This window comes from Salvelinus alpinus, chromosome 25, assembly GCF_045679555.1.
Source record: "Salvelinus alpinus chromosome 25, SLU_Salpinus.1, whole genome shotgun sequence".
NCBI classification, from domain to species: domain Eukaryota; kingdom Metazoa; phylum Chordata; class Actinopteri; order Salmoniformes; family Salmonidae; genus Salvelinus; species Salvelinus alpinus.
In genome coordinates this window covers 13,033,064-13,051,247 of record NC_092110.1, presented here as the reverse complement: position 1 = coordinate 13,051,247, position 18,184 = coordinate 13,033,064, and the positions used below count along the sequence as shown (strand labels likewise).

Below are 18,184 nucleotides of genomic sequence, written 5' to 3'. Positions count from 1 at the left end.
TCTGCTGCTTTTATTGTTTAACAGTGGAACCTTATAACCTGTACTGCTTCAGGCAGGTCACTCCTGGGGGGAGGGCCTGAGGGAGACACGTGTCACAAGTACATTACTACTCTAACTATGGCGAATGTGTTCTCTGTTTTCTGTGGTTATATTTGGACTTGGTTATATTATGTACGTATATCTCATAGGGCTGAGCTGTATACCTTATTTTATGACATACCGGTATTGATGCAGGGACCGTTCTATACCAATATTTTAATGTTTGGTTTGTTAAATGCGATACGCCATCTGTAATGTTACCTTTTAGTTTACTTCGCTACTTGACTCATCTCTCTCCACTCTCTCTCCGTGCCCCTTTCCATACAGACCTAGCCACGCCCCCTGTCACTCAAGGAGCGCATTTGATGTTCCTCAACCACGAGACACTTGCGTTGAGTCTGCTTGGTCAATGCAGCACATGCAACAATGTTGATGACAACGATGCTGTTTTCACTTTGCATCTTAATATAAATCCACCAGCGTTCTATAATGACACTTAGTTTGTGTTTCTTACATCAGCAAATTGATAGTTAGTCTTTTCTTTGCAAGTTGCCCTAAATCTTGAGATGCTAATTGTTAGCCGCTAATGCTATAATAGCTAGCTAATATATGTACTGAGTAAGAGCAAACGTAGCTAGCTAATACAGCCTGATAATACCAGTGATGGTGTAGACCTAAAACAGCATGTTGTTTGTGCAACAGTGTCTTCTAAATCAAAGAGGAATATGCAAAGCAAAAATATGTTAACTACATGAAGTAGCTAAGAGAACATGCAATGTAGCCAAAGCTTATAGGGTCCCCTAGGAAACACGTATCAACACTTTAGTTGTTACCCTGTCACAATAACTCTTTCCTGACATTTGTAATTCGTTGTCATCTCAAACACTGTATTGAAAGTGCCCTCTATTCTAACTATTGAATTAGAATAGTCATTCTATTTCCATGATTCCAACAGTATTGCTCTAATTCGCAAGTCAAATCGCAATTGCAACATTTGGTTAAAAATAAGTCCTAGATTATTTATAGTGTGCATCCCTAAGGTGTAAAGTACTTAAGTAAAGACCTGTGGGTACTACTTAAGTCGTTTTTTGGTATCTGTACTTTACTATTTTTATTTGACAACTTTTACTTCACTACATTCCTAAAGACAATACTGTACTTTTTACTCCATACATTTTCCCTGACACCTAAAAGTACTCATTACATTTTGAATGCTTAGCAGGACAGGAAAATGGTCCAATTCACGCACTTGCCAAGAGAACATCTCTGGTTATCTATTGCCTCTGATCTGGAGGACTCACGAAACATAAATGCTTTGTTTGTAAATTATGTCTGAGTGTTGGAGTGTGCCCCTGGCTATCCGTAAATACATTTAAAAATGGTGCCATCTGGTTTGGTTAATATAAGTAATTTAAAATTATTTTTTACTTCCATACTTATATTTATGCTTAAAATACCGTGATATAATATTTTGGACATTTCGCCCAGCCCTAATATCACATACACACATGATGAGAACCCACACATAATAAACGCTTGTATTCCCACTGTCCTGTACGAGAAAAATAGTCCTATTGGGAAGCATACTATCATATCAGTTTAAATGGAGTAATGTGAGATGTGACATGGAGAGATTTTTAGTTAGCCAGCTCAGCCATCTACTTTTTCTCTCCTTTTATGAATAATGGAGCAGGGTCCCTTGGAGCCCGGGTTGAGGCCCAGGGATTAGAGGAGTCTGCCTGCTGTGCCGTCAAAGGACCTAATCAGCTGGAATATCAGATGGTCCATATGCCTCAAGGCCTGGGTTGTGTTCATTAGGTACACGGTAGAAAAACATTTAAAAAATGTTTTACAACACAACTAAAATGAGAGGTTGTAATTGGACAGGCTGAGGTAGTCCCTCCCTTTTCCAGTCAGTTTCTTTAATTTTTGGGATATGATGAAAGAATGAAGATGACCCTGATGGGATTGCTTTGATCTGTGATCTTAGCAGCTCTTTGAACACACCACCACATATATCATGGATGCTCAATACTTCATGACTTTTCCATCCAGCTCTTGTCGGACCCAGTATCGATATTGTTCTTTCGGTGGTAATAGGAATCTATATGGGATGGGATTGCCATGGCCTATTTTATTTTTTTTAGATGTAAAACAATACAAAACATGTACAGTTAATTTGGCACCATACAGTGCCTTGCAAAGTATGCAGACCCCTTGGATTTTCCCCCACATTTTGTTACAAAGTGGGATTAAAATGTATTTAATTGTCATTTAACTGCCTCCTTATTTTCAAGCGTGGTGGCTTTTGACTTAAATCGGCTTGAAATACTATAGAAATTACTGTCTACCCACGATCCCCAACATCTTGAAGAATTTTGAAAAGAATAATGGCCAAATATTTCACAATCCAGGTGAGCAAAGCTCTAGAGACTTACCCAAGAAGACTGCTGGAATTGCTGCCAAAGGTGTTTCTAACATGTATGGACTCAGGGAGCTGAATACTTATGCAATGACTATTTTATTTATGAAAATGTTCTGCCACTGTGACAATAGAGTATAGATTGATGACAAAAAAATCTATTTTAAATCAATTTTAATCCCACAATAAAATGTTAAGAAATCCAAGGGGTCGGAATACTTTATGACCTCCGAGGAGAAATAGTCTTTTAACCCAGTCTTTCTTTCTGTTTTTCTGTGTCTGTCTCTGTGTGCAGGTACATAGTGCTCCTGAAGCAGAAAGATGCCATGGAGGCGCTGGAGTCCACCCTCCAGAAGGAGAGGGAGAGTCTAGGAGAGGAGATCCACAAAAACGCCCTGATCTTGGGGGAGAATCAGAGCCTGAGGGGGGAAGTGGACAGGTGAGCTCAGTCAGTACAGCAGCACCTGAATACAGCACCAACAACATACTCCAGCTTTTCAAAGCACCACATAGAGAACAGCCTGACCCTGGCACCCTCTGGTGGTTATATACTGTAATGGCTGTTTCTAACTATCTTTCTCCAGCTACACACACTTGGCCATGGTTTTTTAACACTACAGTTAGATAAAACTGGCTTTTGTTGCCAAGTGGGCAGAAAAAATAAGTATGGCTAAAATTAACAAAATCTAACAAAATTCACTAACTACAGAACTGACTAGCTCACCCTAAAATTTGTATTTTGAAGATGAATTTGTTTTGCAAAGCACCAGGAACTCATGTCTCTCCATACGTTCTCTCCACACCCCCTGAAGGTTGACCCAGACACATACCCAGCTACGTGCGGAGTATGATGGGCTGCAGGTGCAGACCAAGGAGCTGAAGACTAGTCTGAATGGAGCTCAGCTGGAGGTGAACCGCTGGCAGGCCAGATACGACTCAATGAAGGAGCAGCACCAGGGCCTGGACATCTCCATGACCAAGCTGGACAATCACTGTGAGGTACAGAGATGACTGAAAGACCACACCGGGACCTCAATGAGCTACTGCACAGGGGACTGTCTATGGGTTTTCCATAGAGATAAAACGGCTCATCTCTATTCTGTGTTCTGTCCCAGTTGCTGACGCGTCTGAAGGGGAACCTGGAGGAGGAGAACCACCACCTGCTGAGTCAGATCCAGATGTTGAGCCAGCAGAACCAGACCCTGCTGGAGAGAACCATGGAGAGCAAGGAGCTCTACCATGAAGAGCAAAAACAGTACATGTGAGTAGGGAAGTGTGTGTGTGTGTGTGTGTGTGTGTGTGTGTGCACGTGCGGGTATATAGAGGGAGATATTTTCTACTGGAATTTGATTAGTTTAATGTCATAAATAAATCAATCAAATCCTGTGTTTCCAGTGACAAGTTGAACTCACTCCGGAGGCAGAAAGAGAAGCTGGAGGAGAAGATCATGGATCAGTACAAATTTTATGATCCAACCCCTAAAAAGTAAGTTTTGTTACAGTTTGACTTGCTAATCTAAGTCAATGGAATAGGATGACAAATGGATGCATTTAGCAAGGCCTAGGTCCCTGAGTTGTTCCTGGTCAGGTCACATGGTCTGTAAACCCTCCTGACCCTAGCTATGCCACTTGTGGAGAGTTCCCCAAGGAGGGAAAGAGAGCTTACTTTGTGGGCCCTAGAGCATACATAGACAGGAAAGAAATATGACGCAAGTGAAGATGACCTATGGCCTGAGGATAGATGGATGTCTGAGTGTAACTGTGATTTCCTGTCTGTCAGGAAGAACCACTGGGTCGGGGCCAAGGCCTTGGCCAAACTCATCAAGCCCAAGAACAGACAGGACAGCTCGAGGGAGAGGGTGCGGAGCGCCCCAGACATCCCCCTGCCTGAACCTCCCACCCTGGACTTCGCTGACATACCTCCCCCCCTGCCTCCCCCTCTACCCCCCCGCCAGTCCCGCCTCAGCCTGGACTCTGTGGGGAACCACTCTCAGGAGGAGAACCACCACGGACAGGGGCACTCCCCTACCCTCACCCCCACCCACTCCAGCAGAGGTAAGACTGACACGGGGTGGGGGGTGGGTTGGGGAACTAAAGGAAAATGCAGTGTATTTTCGTCTACTCATCCAGGATTGTTCTTAACTGAATAAGGAAAGGTGTCAAGGCCATACAGTTCTACAAGTCCTCTTTACCACAAGAGGGAGCTCTAGCTACACACAATCTCACATTTCCTCCCCCTCCAACTCATCTTGCATGTTCTTCATTATCTACTAGTTCAATGGGGATCTATTGCATGCCTAAACATTTTAATACTTTAACTCTTCATCTTCTCTGTTGGACTATTTTGGACGCTGTTCATTCATATAATGCATGTAGTTAACTACTTTCTTTCATTCACTCATCTCTCTTTCTCCCCCTTCTCTTTGTCGTTGTGTGTATAACATAATCCCCTATCATTCAGCACCCCCAGCCCTGCCAGCAGTACTCCCCGTCAGACCAGCCAAGCGGTTTGGTTTTCTGAGGAGTAAGAGCCAGGAGAAAATGAAGGTTCCCAAGACGCCTCTCTCACGGCATTCTCTCTCTAGACAACTTCGCTTCTGGTCCTCCTCTGACATCTCCACCTGTACCACCGAGCCCCTCTTGCCCCTCTTGCCCATCATTGGACAGTTCTAATACCACCACCACCATCTTCGTCATCTTCATGTTCACTCACCCCCCTTTTTTAATCTGCAACATCTTAACTTTTTGGCCCTCTGTCATAATTTACTTACAGACAACTGATCTCTTAATGTACACATACCTCCCATTACAACATACACTATCACACATACCAACACAAACTGAACTCTGAACTGAACTGTTTGAGGCCTCTAGCCTCATACCCTGCACACTCCACTCTGGACTCTGGCTAGACCCTGCAGTAAGTAGCCTTGTTTTGGATTAGAGCTCGCCCCTACTGCAGCCAGCCCTTACTGCAGCCAGCAGCTTTGCCTCTCTCTGTGTTAATGAGATCTGTGTGTCTGTCAACTGATGTTTAATCATGTAAAGTGGGCAACTGAAGAGCCATGACACCAGCCCAATAAAGGCAATTACTCTGTCTGCTGTGTCTCTTAGTCTGGCAGCTGGTATAAATCTCATGTTGCACATGGCTGGAGGGATGATGAGAGGAGAACTTGTTACAGGGGCAATCTGCAATATTTACTGCTGTTTAAAGGATTGTGCTTTTAATCCCAGTGTGAAAGAAATGCCACTTTGGGGAGTGATGTGTGCACATGCTGTCTGTGCTGCGTTGTTAGCCTGTGTCACGTTGCTGATAATATGAATGCCTCCAGCTAGCATCATACTCTCTCTGACTCTCCTTGTGAAACTCACACCACAGTCTAACATCATCCTATCCTTTATTCCATATCCTTCCTTATCTGTCACTCTCTGCCATGCTTTTAAGCCACACTCTCTGTCCACCTCTTTTCCCTCCACACCATATCCCTTTGCTCAGCCATAATGACAATGGCTGTGCAAAAATACAGAATAGCTGTTCTATTGGATCTATTGATGTCTGAGACTACTAACACAGTGATGTTTGCATAAATGACCAATCCAATGCTGGACTGAGAGAGGGAGCAGGGAATGCAATAAGACTAAGGTATAGAACCAGATCCTCCCTGAGCCAGTAGCCTACCAGACTGACTGAGACACCACTGTCTTGTAGGCTACCCACACACACTCTCTTTCTCTCTCACTTTCTTCCTTTCTTGAGAGTTAAAAACCAGACAGGAAACTGCCAAAGCCTTCACTTCCTATAGAATAGTAGAACTGCCAGTGTTCTATTCTGTCTCAGCAGGCCAGGGTTCAGTCTGACTTACTATAAAGGGATTTAGCCTTTTATTCTTTTGTAAAAAAAAAGACTGATCGGATAGAAACATTGGTAGGTCCAAAATGCATCTAAAAACCATTGGTGTGCGTACAGTATCTTACCATTTGGAAAGTGGTCTGACTGAAGAAATGATAGTTGAGACTACTGTATATCATTGTGTACTGTAGCAAACGGAGTCAACTTGTGTCCTTTGAAAGCTTTTGCTGACACTTACGCTTCACTGCTCTAGCACACACTTGTCTACCTGCCCTAACTGTCCACTGTCCAGCAGTCTCCAGCTCACCTGCCTCTGCTGTGTCCAGAATGGGGTTGTTTGTTTGGACGGATGTGGTACCATCATAGATACTAACTGCTCTGTTATTGTTCCCCTAGCACTAAACGACAGTGGAGTATCCCGAGGCAGGGAGCTGTACCGAATTCCAGGGGGTAGCAGTGAGAGTGTCAATGGCACAGAAGAGCTCTATGCCAGAAGGAGAGGTGTGGCGCTAGGGGGCGCTGCTCACTCCACCCTCGCCAACCACACCTCCACTTCAGGCCTGACACCCAACTCAAGCTCCAGGCCTGGACGCAGACCCAAAGGTACAGTAGGCCCAATGCCCATTTACTGACTAGCTGCCATCTTCAATGTTAAGATGTCATGATGTAGTGTAGATCTGCAGTATGTTCTTTCTATGAAACTATAACTTTCTATGAAAGTCTCTTAAAGTCAGTAATGAAGTTTCCATTCACAGTTAAGTAAAGTCATTCCGTTAAATAGATCAAGACGGGTGTGATGGAAACACGATGTCTATACAATTTCATTAATGTTGACAGACAATTTGTTTGCTTGACATGGTGTGATGTTTTTGTCGGTAAAATGTATTATGCGGTGGAAAGTCCTTTATGCCCATGATATGGAGTCATGTGATGATATGCTATGTTGTACTACCACAACAATGTGGAAAAGCGTTGAGTTTTATAGGCAGATGAAATAAATTATGATAAACTGATTGATGGTGATGAGCTTGATGCAAATTTACAATAAATATCAAGGGTATTATTTGAATGCTGGTGACATGATGATCGATGCTTGGCTGCAAATGATCAAATAAATTATATTGCTCTTATCCATATCTCATCATAACCTATCCTGTCCACTTTATTAGCCACCTGTTGTCTAGAGAGAATGCTCCAAAACCAGATTGTTTTTGTGACAAAACCATCGGTAGAGTTTAAAATGTGATGGAACCCCATTCAATCAATCAAATGTATTCATAAAGCCCTTTTTACATCAACAGTTGTCACAAAGTGCTTATACAGAAACCAAGCCTAATACCCCAAAGAGTGAGCTATGCAGATGTGGAAGCATGGTGGCTAGGAAAAACTCATTAAAAAGGAAGGAACCTAGGAAGAAACCTAGAGGAACTAGGCTCTGAGGGGTGGCCAGTCCTCTTCTGGCTGTGCCTGGTGGAGATTATAAGAGTACATAGCCATTAAGTCCAGATCGTTCTTCAAGATGTTCAAACGTTCATAGGTGACCAGCAGGGTCAAATAATAATCCGTGGTTATAGAGGTTGCAACAGGTCAGAAGTTAATGTCAGTTGGCTTTTCATAGCCAAGCATTCAGAGATCGAGACAGCAAGTGGGGGAGAGAGGGTCGAAACAGCATTGAACTTCTGCTTTAAATTCGGTACATGGGAACTTCAGCGACCAAAGTGATTTTTATGTGCACTGCGTTATCACACAAGAAATCAGTTTGATGGAAGCGTACCTCCAGTGAGAGAACATGCATTTTTTTTATGCAGGTTTTAGAATATTTGCATGAAAATCTGTCGCCAATTGGATGGAAACCTATCTAGTGTTCCAGAATAACGCCAAACAGGTGACTTAAATCCCTAATCTCCCAGAGCGCAGTGCTGAATAATTGACACGTCACTTAGTTTACCAAGAGGTCAGTTATCAGTGTTTTGGAATAATTCTGCCATCCTCAAGTCAATCACAGTCGGGGAACATTTGTTTACTTTCCTTGAAACCTTGTGGTCCAATCTCAGAACATGGTGCCATCAACTGGAAAATAGATACACTTACAGGAAGGAGCCTTGTGGCTCAAGGCTACATCATCGTACAGAGACAGTTGTTACATTATGTTATACAGTAGCAACATTTGAATTCAGTATGTAGAAGTGAAGTGGATTATCTATAGTTGATCTACTGTGTATAAACATGGGGTTTTCCTACAGCTTAGAAATATCCCCTTAATCATCCTTAAACACTACTGCCCTTTTTAGTGTGCACAGTTTTAATTGTATAGGGGGACAGTATCAGCATGTGGGGGTACACGTCTGTTGGGACAAATGACTCGTAACACACATACCTTCATCTCTCTATCAATATGTGATGACGTGGAGGAGTAACTCACTTCCCTCTGTGCTCTGCAGGTTTCATCCATGAGGACGACCCTCGGGTTCCCTCCCTTGATGCCCTGTTTGGGAGCAGTATCCATGGAAACGCAGGTAAAAGACCAGGATGATCAATACAAGTTCAAACGGCTGCTGGACCCTTGGGCTCCCTTTCACTCTCTGTGTCCCTCTCTCTGTTTCATTCTTTCTTGCTCTCTCTCTTTCCCGCCTCCATCTCTTTCTCTGCAGGTTATCGACCAGGCTCTGCTGAGCTCAGCCGCAACACCTCCAGCAGCAATTCCCCTGTTAACTGCAAAGGTACAACCAACATTATGCCTATCTGCAAACCCTGCAAATGACTTCAATAGATGCTATTTTATATTTAACTGATTTTTATACCAGATGTGTCATTATATTGGGCATGTCTCAGGCCACTGTTTTAGCCTGCTTTCTAGTACTATCCCCCACTGTGGACTTAAGTCATTTTCAGCATTTAGTTGACTAAAAAGCAATACTGTATCTCTTATCCTGATTGTCTATCTTTACCTCTCTACCTCCCTCTGTCCATCTAGATTCCCTGGAGCGCCTGCAGGGCCGTTCTGCCAGCCTGTCCAGTGATGACGTAGTGGGCGTTAGTCACGACGTCTCCCTGTCTCTCCCCCGGAGCTCCACGGTTCCCTACGACACCCATACACACACCCCGACCAAGAGGAGTGCACCCCGGCCGGGCCGCCACCGAACCTCCTCCCCTGGCAGCGATATGGTCACGTTGGAAGAGTTCCTGGAGGAGAGCAACACCCTCTCACCACCGACTGTAAGAATAGAGGGATAATATGTCATAGGGAGATGGATGAATGGTTTGGGATGTGGATGTACTAGCTTAGTATGGTAAAACAGAGTGCATTCGGAAAGTATTCAGACCCCTTTGCTTTTTCCACATATTGTTATGTTACAGCCTTATGTATTAAATTGTGTTTTTTTCTCTATATACACACAATACCCCATAATGACTAAGTAAAACTGTTTTTAAAAAAAAAAAATTTTTTTTTTTTTTTATAAAACGCTACATGTTTGGCACACCTGTATTTGGGGAGGTTCTCATTTACATTACATTTACATTTAAGTCATTTAGCAGACGCTCTTATCCAGAGCGACTTACAAATTGGTGCATTCACCTTATGATATCCAGTGGAACAACCACTTTACAATAGTGCATCTAACTCTTTTAAGGGGGGGGGGGTTTAGAAGGATTACTTTATCCTATCCTAGGTATTCCTTAAAGAGGTGGGGTTTCAGGTATCTCCGGAAGGTGGTGATTGACTCCGCTGACCTGGCGTCGTGAGGGAGTTTGTTCCACCATTGGGGTGCCAGAGCAGCGAACAGTTTTGACTGGGCTGAGCGGGAACTGTACTTCCTCAGAGGTAGGGAGGCGAGCAGGCCAGAGGTGGATGAACGCAGTGCCCTTGTTTGGGTGTAGGGCCTGATCAGAGCCTGAAGGTACGGAGGTGCCGTTCCCCTCACAGCTCCGTAGGCAAGCACCATGGTCTTGTAGCGGATGCGAGCTTCAACTGGAAGCCAGTGGAGAGAGCGGAGGAGCGGGGTGACGTGAGAGAACTTGGGAAGGTTGAACACCAGACGGGCTGCGGCGTTCTGGATGAGTTGTAGGGGTTTAATGGCACAGGCAGGGAGCCCAGCCAACAGCGAGTTGCAGTAATCCAGACGGGAGATGACAAGTGCCTGGATTAGGACCTGCGCCGCTTCCTGTGTGAGGCAGGGTCGTACTCTGCGAATGTTGTAGAGCATGAACCTACAGGAACGAGTCACCGCCTTCTCCCATTCTTCTCTGCAGATCCTCTCAAGCACTGTCAGGTTGGATGTGGAGTGTTGCTGCACAGCTATTTTCAGGTCTCTCCAGAGATGTTAGATTGGGTACAAGTCCGGGCTCTGGCTGGGCCACTCAAGGACATTGAGATTTGTCCCAAAGCCACTCCTGTGTTGTCTTGGCTGTGTTTTTAGGGTCGTTGTCCTGTTGAAAGGTGAACCTTTGCCCCAGTCTGAGATCCTGAGCACTCTGTAGCAGGTTTTCATCAAGGATGTCTCTGTACTTTGCTCCATTCATCTTTCCCTCGATCCTGACTAGTCTCCCAGTCCCTGCTGCTGAAAAACATCCCTACAGCATGGTGCCAGGTTTCCTCCAGACATGACGCTTGGTATTCAGGCTAAAGATTTCAATCAAACCGGAGAATCTTGTTTCTCATGGTCTGAGAGTCATTTAGGTGCCTTTTGGCAAACTCAAAGCGGGCTGTCATGTGCCTTTACGGAGGAGTGGCTTCCGTCTGGCCACTCTACTATAAAGGCCTGATTGGTGGAGTGCTGAAGAGATGGTTGTCCTTCTGGAAAGTTCTTCTATCTCCACAGAGGAACTCTGGAGCTCTGTCAGATTGACCATTGGGTTCTTGGTCACCTCCCTGACCAAGGCCCTTCTCCCCCAATTTCTCAGTTTGGCTGGACAGCCAGCTCTAGGGAGAGTCTTGGTGCTTCCAAACTTCTTCCATTTAAGAATGATGGAGGCCACTGTGTTCTTGGGAACCTTCAATGCTGCAGACATTTTTTGGTACCCTTCCACAGATCTGTGCCTCGACACAATCCTGTCTCGGGACTCTACGGACAATTCCTTCGACCTCATGGCTTGGTTTTTGCTCTGACATGCACTGTCAGCTGTGGAACATTATATAGACAGGTGTGCGCCTTTCCAAATCATGTCCAATCAATTGAATTTACCACAGGTGGACTCCAAGTTGTAGAAATCTCAAGGATGATCAATGGAAACAGGATGCACCTGAGTTCAGTTTCGAGTCTCATAGCAAAGGGTCTGAATACTTATTTACATAAGGTATTTCTGTTTTTTAATTAAGACATTTTCAAAGATAATCTAAATCCTGTATTTGCTTTGTCATTATGGGGTATTGTGTGTAGATTGATGAAAAAAATAGATATTTAATTGATTTTAGAATAAGGCTGTAATGTTAAAATGTGGAAAAAGTCAAGGGGCCTGAATAATTTCTGAATGCACTGTACATCAACCACTGTAAGAACTTGCACATTCTATGACAAAGTGATGTATGGTGGTTTGGCTTGGATGAAATTGTGGATATAGCTTCTAGTTTAATATGACACATCGAATTAATTTTCACAGCTAGCTATAAGCATATAGTGTCATAGGGAAATGGATGAAAGGTTTGGGAAGGCGTTGTGGCTTCATATAGCCAAATCTGATTTAATTTTTATTTATTTATTATGATACATTTAGTTAGATTTCTCAGCCAACCTAGACAGGCGCCCAAAAACAGTGTCTAAAATGTTAATGGTCTGAATTACGTTTATTTTACGTTGGCTAATGAAGAATACTGAACTGGTCTCTGTCTGTAAGTCCCCCAGTTTCAGATATAAGGTAAGGTTTCGTTCTGCATTGAGTGATGCTACATAAAGCACAGCTTCCCTCTCTCCAGCCGCTCTGCAGGAGAACTCCTCTCCACCAACAGCTCCTCTGACTGAGGCTCTGTATTGGTACCACCAGGCCAGGGTGATGGATGGGTGGCACTGTTCGTTTTTGGTCATTCACCTCACTTGACAGGCTTTTGTAGATGAAATGTTAGGATCAAATTTACATCAGCTGATATCTCAAAGTGCTGTACAGAAACCCAGCCTAAAACCTCAAACAGCAAGCAATGCAGGTGTAGAAGCACGGTGGCTAGGAACAACTCCCTAGAAAGGCCAAAACCTAGGAAGAAACCTAGAGGAACCAGGCTATGAGGGGTGGCCAGTCCTCTTCTGGCTGTGCCGGGTGGAGATTATAACAGAACATGGCCAAGATGTTTAAATGTTCATAAATGACCAGCATGGTCAAATAATAATAATCACAGTAGGATGTGCAGTAGAATGTGCACACCTACACACTCCATTCACCTCACTTTCTAACTCACACAGTAAATAAAATAGTCATCACTTAGTGGGCATACTGTGGCAACGGTGGGGGTTCAACACCACACAATGTACATTTTTCTTTCTCGTTCTCTTTCACTATATCTCTTGTTTTCTTCCTACCTCTGTTTTAAAGAATGTAGAGATCAGTCTGATTCTCGCTTCCCTGACTAACCACCTAAATCAGTATAAAATGGGTTAACACACCTAAATCAGTGTAAAATGGGCTAACACACCTAAAGTTTTTGCCTCCAAACCTGACTAAATATGATTGAGAGGTGTTCATGCCTAACTAAACCCACTCACATTGACCTGCATCCCAAAGTGCTGTATCAATCAACATCTGAGCAGTGGTGTTACCTCCCATAGTCCCTCTATTTTTAATGGTGCAGGTAGATGAGACCAATTCAATACTTCTCTTTGTTTATAAAGGCATTTCCTCTTCCTCATTAGATTATTTCTCATGTCATTGGCTGTTAGCCCTGTGAGCAGCGGGCCGCTCTGATTGGCTTGCCGTTTAATATCATTTATATAGTGCTGCAGTGAGATGTGTATGGCCCCTGGTGTTGTAAACACATTCCCTAATGATTCTACATCAGAGGCATAGGCAGACAGACCCATGGGCCATATTTCCAGGAATCTTTATACTGTTTAACAATAGACCATCTAAACAAGCACTTCACTGATTGGATCAGTCCTGAGTCCCATGTTGTGTCTGTACAGTAATCCAGGAAGTTGAACATGAACAATAATAGTTTTGGATGGATTCCCTCTGTGTGATAAGGGTTTGGTGTTGAATTCTTTACTTCCTTGATTCATCTAAGTGCTGTGTGTCGGTCTCCCTCATCCCTCCCCTCAGGTGCAGACAGGCAGTCAGGAGGACCTGATGGAGGACTACTTCAGCAGAACAGGAGAGCGGGAGAGATCCACCTCCGGCCGGCCCCCTCTGAGAGATGGAGCCAAGACCCCCACCAGCTATGTCACGCCCACCGTGAAGAGAGACACAGACCCCCAACGGGCCGGCGACGTGCCAGGCAGGAACTCCAAACCAGGCCAGAGCGTCAGGCCTATCGTCCGGCTCCCTGAGGAATCCACCTCCACACCCCAGTCCCAGACCCTACCCAACCGGGCCAGTAATGGGTTAGGGACAGGGGGGTGGCCCTCACCCCTGGGACCCCCTGCTCCCCGTGGAGGTGGTCTGGGCAGCAGCAGTCTGTCTCGGACCTTCAGCCTGGCCTCTGCTGACCTGCTGCGCTCAAACGGTCCAGATAGCTACCGGACAGACAGGGAGGCAGGTGGCTCACCCAGCCAGAGTGGAGGTGGTGGAAGTGTGGACGGGGTGGTCAGGAGGCCTGGGGCTGGAGCCATGGCCAGGGAGCGCCCCCAGTCTGCCAGGCTAGCAGGACCCTCGGACATAGACCCCCGCAGGCTGCCTCTGGCTCCACCCAAAGAGGAACCACTCAGCCTGACCCTTCCCCAGCACCACTCCTCCTCCCTATCCTTGCAGCCCGAGCGAAACGGAGGAAGAACAACACCAGGCTCCACCCCCAGGAACAACGAACCCAGCACCGGACAACAGGGACGGCCCAACCCCCAGCAGAATCAGAAGAACCATCGTGGGGAGGTTGCCATGGTGACGCCAGTCAGGGCAGTGCCGGCTCTGAGACTGGAGGAGGAAGAGGTGCAGCGCAGGGAGGCGCGGCTACAGGCGGACTCCCCGTTACTGAAGAAACCGGAGTTGGGAGGAGGGGGGCTGAGCAGTGGCACAGAGGAGCCCCCCACGAGCACCCCTGCCTCCCCAGACCCCAATAACGACCCCCAGACTGTGTGGTATGAATATGGCTGTGTCTAGGAGCCGTTAGTGTAGTTACAGACCACAGCCTCAGTACTGTACAAACACTGTTCTTCCTGCTAAACCACAGGATGTCTGGTCTTGTCTGGCACTCCTAGGCTGGTCCTTACTGTACTGGATATATCCTTTATGATTCGGGCTGTTTGAAACTTCCTATCTGCTTTAAAGCTGTAATCTTTAATGGTGAAACAGCCAACAACAAAGAAGTTACTGCAAACAACGAACACTGTTTTTCCATTCTGACATCATTACACGCACGACAGAAGAGCAAAATGTGTACTGCTTGTTTTTTTTACCATGCTGCGCAACGTCTTCTCAGCTCGGCATCAAAAACAATAACAGCGGTGGTGTGGCGGCCAGTGGCGCTGTTTCCCCATACTGAGGATTCTATCTTTAAAGCTTCATAAAGGAAATGCTGCCCCAAAGAGACCACCTCAATCAACACACCACAGGGGCCTGTACCCAGCTGGAAAAACAAATGGTTGATTTGATTTGCATGACCAAGGGACCGCCAGTACCGCAGTTACATTAGCATATGAATGTACATGAATGCTTTGAGGAAGACAAAAGGCACTAGGGAGCGACGAATGTATTTTAATATTTTTCTATTGGACACCACTGATTCCCCTAGGCTCTCTGTGCACTGTATACACAGCCTTGGCCTTGTCCAATAAGTTATATTCTGAATCTGAAAAACAAACATTTTGGAAGGAGAAAAGAACCACTCCCAGAGTAATTGCATGGTAATTTCTGTCCTCCATCTTTAGGAGCTTAAGGACAGACAGTGTTTGATTGTCTCAACACAGCCTCAGTGACACATTACTGGAAAAAGGTCTGCTCCAACTTTGAACATACTGTTTTCTGTTGTGGCCTGTGGGTGACCAAACTATGGGCTTTGTGAAACTAGCTTGTGGGGAGCATGTAATTCATCCCATATCTGTCCTTGTGCACGCGAGGCAGGACGAGAAAGTAAAGGGAGAGAGCACCGCACTGACCAACTTCCGAAAAGAGAAAAGGCAGGGCTTTTGTAGCAAGACAGGGGATACTTTTTAAATGAAAGGAGTGAAGGAGGATTGAGAAAGTGATGGAGATGGCGCGAAAGTGAGTTAAAAAAAAAAAAATTATATGGACAAGGAAGGTATTGGTGACATGATGATAACAGATGAAGATGAGCGTTACAGAGATTGGTCAGGTTGAGAAATAAAACGGTGAAATATTTCATACTGTCCATGACTGACCACCGTGAATGCCCCCAGAAACTAGTCTCTATACCAGAGCTCTCCAACCCTGTTCCCGGAGAGATATCCTCCTGTAGGTTTTCACTCCAACCCCAGTTGTAACTAACCTGATTCAGCTAATTATTAGAATCTGGTGCACTAGTTTGGGGTTGAAGTGAAAACGTGCAGGACGGTTGGAGAGCCCTGCTATATACAGTAGAACACTGTCAGTTTTGATGTTTTGTATATGCATATGATGAATATTATTTTCCAAATTCATTCCAAAAAGCACTATACAATGAAGTAGATAATGAGTCTGAACACTGGATACATTTTTACTACAGAAAACGAGTACATTGTCGGCCAAGGGTTAAGGGTTTGTGTTTTTCATTTTGAGTTCTTGATAGTGTTGAATTTTAGTTTTTTTAGATACTGTGTCTGCTACCCAGCTCTAAAATGGCAATAAGACTCAATGTATTTATGTTCCCCTCGATGATAAAACTACAGTATGTCTGCATGTTTTTTTTCTCTCACCTAAATGTGTTTGTTGTGAAGTGAACAGTGTGTGTTTCATTGTAAGGGTGGTGGTGTTTGAATTGTGCACAACCTCATTCATTCAAAAAGTATCGATGCGTTTTCTGTATTAGTAAAAAATCAGTGATACAATTCTAATTAGATCCCTGTATTAGGTGGATGACTAGTCTGCCTGTTACAGTGTAATATAATGCATCAGATGTCTATATAGAGCATGAAAATTGACCATATTTGGCACTTTTCTCTACTAACTCAAATTTCCCTTCCAGCTGTTCTCTTCAGATTTGATGAAAGGTTGGTATGGTTGGCATTCCCAAGAGAAATATCATCTGTTTTGTGTTGAATTCCACACGTGTGTGTGTGTGTGTGCACACACACCTATGCACAATATGTGTGCCATCACCATGTGTACAGGTTTCTAAGGTCTTGTCTAACTGGTGCACAGTTCCTGTGTGTAATGTATAGTAGGTTAGAGATTTGATTTTGATAATCATGACCAAACACTACTAAAAAATGACTGGAGTTCTAAAAGACAGACCTACCAACGTGCACAGATACTGAAATGAAAATATTGCAAATGTTTTCATAGCTTAATGTAGATACATAGACCTTTTCTGTCCAAAAACAATGGAAACATTTTTAAATAAAGATTTGTAAAATGAAGTTTCTCCTGAGTGTCTTTGTAGGGCTACACTACATATACAAATGTATGTGGACACCCCTTAAAATTAGTGTATTCGACTATTTTAGCCACACCTGTTTCTGACAGGTGTATAAAATTGAGCACAGCCATGCAATCTCCATAGACAAACATTGGCAGTAGAATGGCCTTACTGAAGAGCTCAGTGACTTTCAACATGGCACTGTCATAGGATGCCACCTTTCCAACAAGTCAGTTAGTCAAATTTCTGTCCTGCTAGAGCTGCCCTGTCAACTGTAAAAGTCTAGGTGCAACAGCAGCTCCATCGCGAAGTGTTAGGTCGCACAAGCTCACAGAACGGGACCGGCGAGTGCTGAAGAATGTAAAAATCACCGGCCCTCGGTTGCAACACTCACTACAGAGTTCCAAACTGCCTTTGGAAGCAACGTTAGCACATTAACTGTTTGTCGGGAGCTTCATGAAATGGGTTTCCATGGCCAAGCAGCCGCACACAAGCCTAAGATCATCATGCACAATGCCAAGCATCGGCTGGAGTGGTGTAAAGCTCGCCGCCATTGGACTCTGGAGCAGTGGAAACGCGTTCTCTGGAGTGATGAATCACGCTTCACCATCTGGCAGTATGACAGACAAATCTGGGATTGGCGGATGCCAGTGGAACCCTACCTGCCTGAATGCATAGTGCCAACTGTAAAGTTAGGTGGAGAAGGAATAATGGTCTGGGGCTGTTTTTCATGGTTCGGCCTAGTCTTTTAGTTCTAGTGAAGGGAAATCTTAACTATACAGCGTACAATGACATTCTATGCGCTTCTGTGCTTCCAACTTTGTGGCAACAGTTTGGGGAAAGCCCTTTCCTGTTTCAGCATGACAATGCCCCTGTGCATAAAGCGAGGTCGATACAGAAATGGCTTGTTGAGATTGGTGTGGAAGAACTTGATAGGCCTGCACAGAGCCCTGACCTCAACCCCATCAAACACCATTGGGATGAATTGGAATGTCGACTGCGAGCAAGGCCTAATCACCCAACATCAGTGCCCGACCTCATTAATGGTCTTGTGGCTAAATGGAAGCAAGTCCCCTCAGCCAATGTTCATTCATCTAGTGGAAAGCTCTTCCAAGAAGAGTGGAGGCTGTCAAAGCAGCAAACGGGGAGAGAAACTCCATAATAATGCCCATGCTTTTGGAATGAGATGTTCGACGAGCAGGTGTCCACATACTTCTGGTCATGTA

The 18,184-nt window shown here is 44.7% G+C and overlaps 1 protein-coding gene across 1 annotated transcript in view; it reads left to right on the top strand.

Annotated features, from left to right (window-relative positions):
- LOC139553384 (protein Daple-like) overlaps positions 1-16,959 on the top strand; it is an 84,253-nt gene extending 67,294 nt beyond the window's left edge. Inside the window, exons 23-32 of the mRNA XM_071365661.1 lie at positions 2,757-2,900; positions 3,274-3,460; positions 3,577-3,722; positions 3,857-3,946; positions 4,241-4,515; positions 6,707-6,913; positions 8,752-8,826; positions 8,962-9,030; positions 9,285-9,526; positions 13,553-16,959. Coding sequence (XP_071221762.1) covers positions 2,757-2,900; positions 3,274-3,460; positions 3,577-3,722; positions 3,857-3,946; positions 4,241-4,515; positions 6,707-6,913; positions 8,752-8,826; positions 8,962-9,030; positions 9,285-9,526; positions 13,553-14,545 — 2,428 coding nt within the window. The 3' untranslated portion in view covers positions 14,546-16,959. The remainder of the gene's footprint in view (positions 1-2,756; positions 2,901-3,273; positions 3,461-3,576; positions 3,723-3,856; positions 3,947-4,240; positions 4,516-6,706; positions 6,914-8,751; positions 8,827-8,961; positions 9,031-9,284; positions 9,527-13,552) is intronic.
- The last annotated feature ends 1,225 nt before the right edge of the window (positions 16,960-18,184 follow it).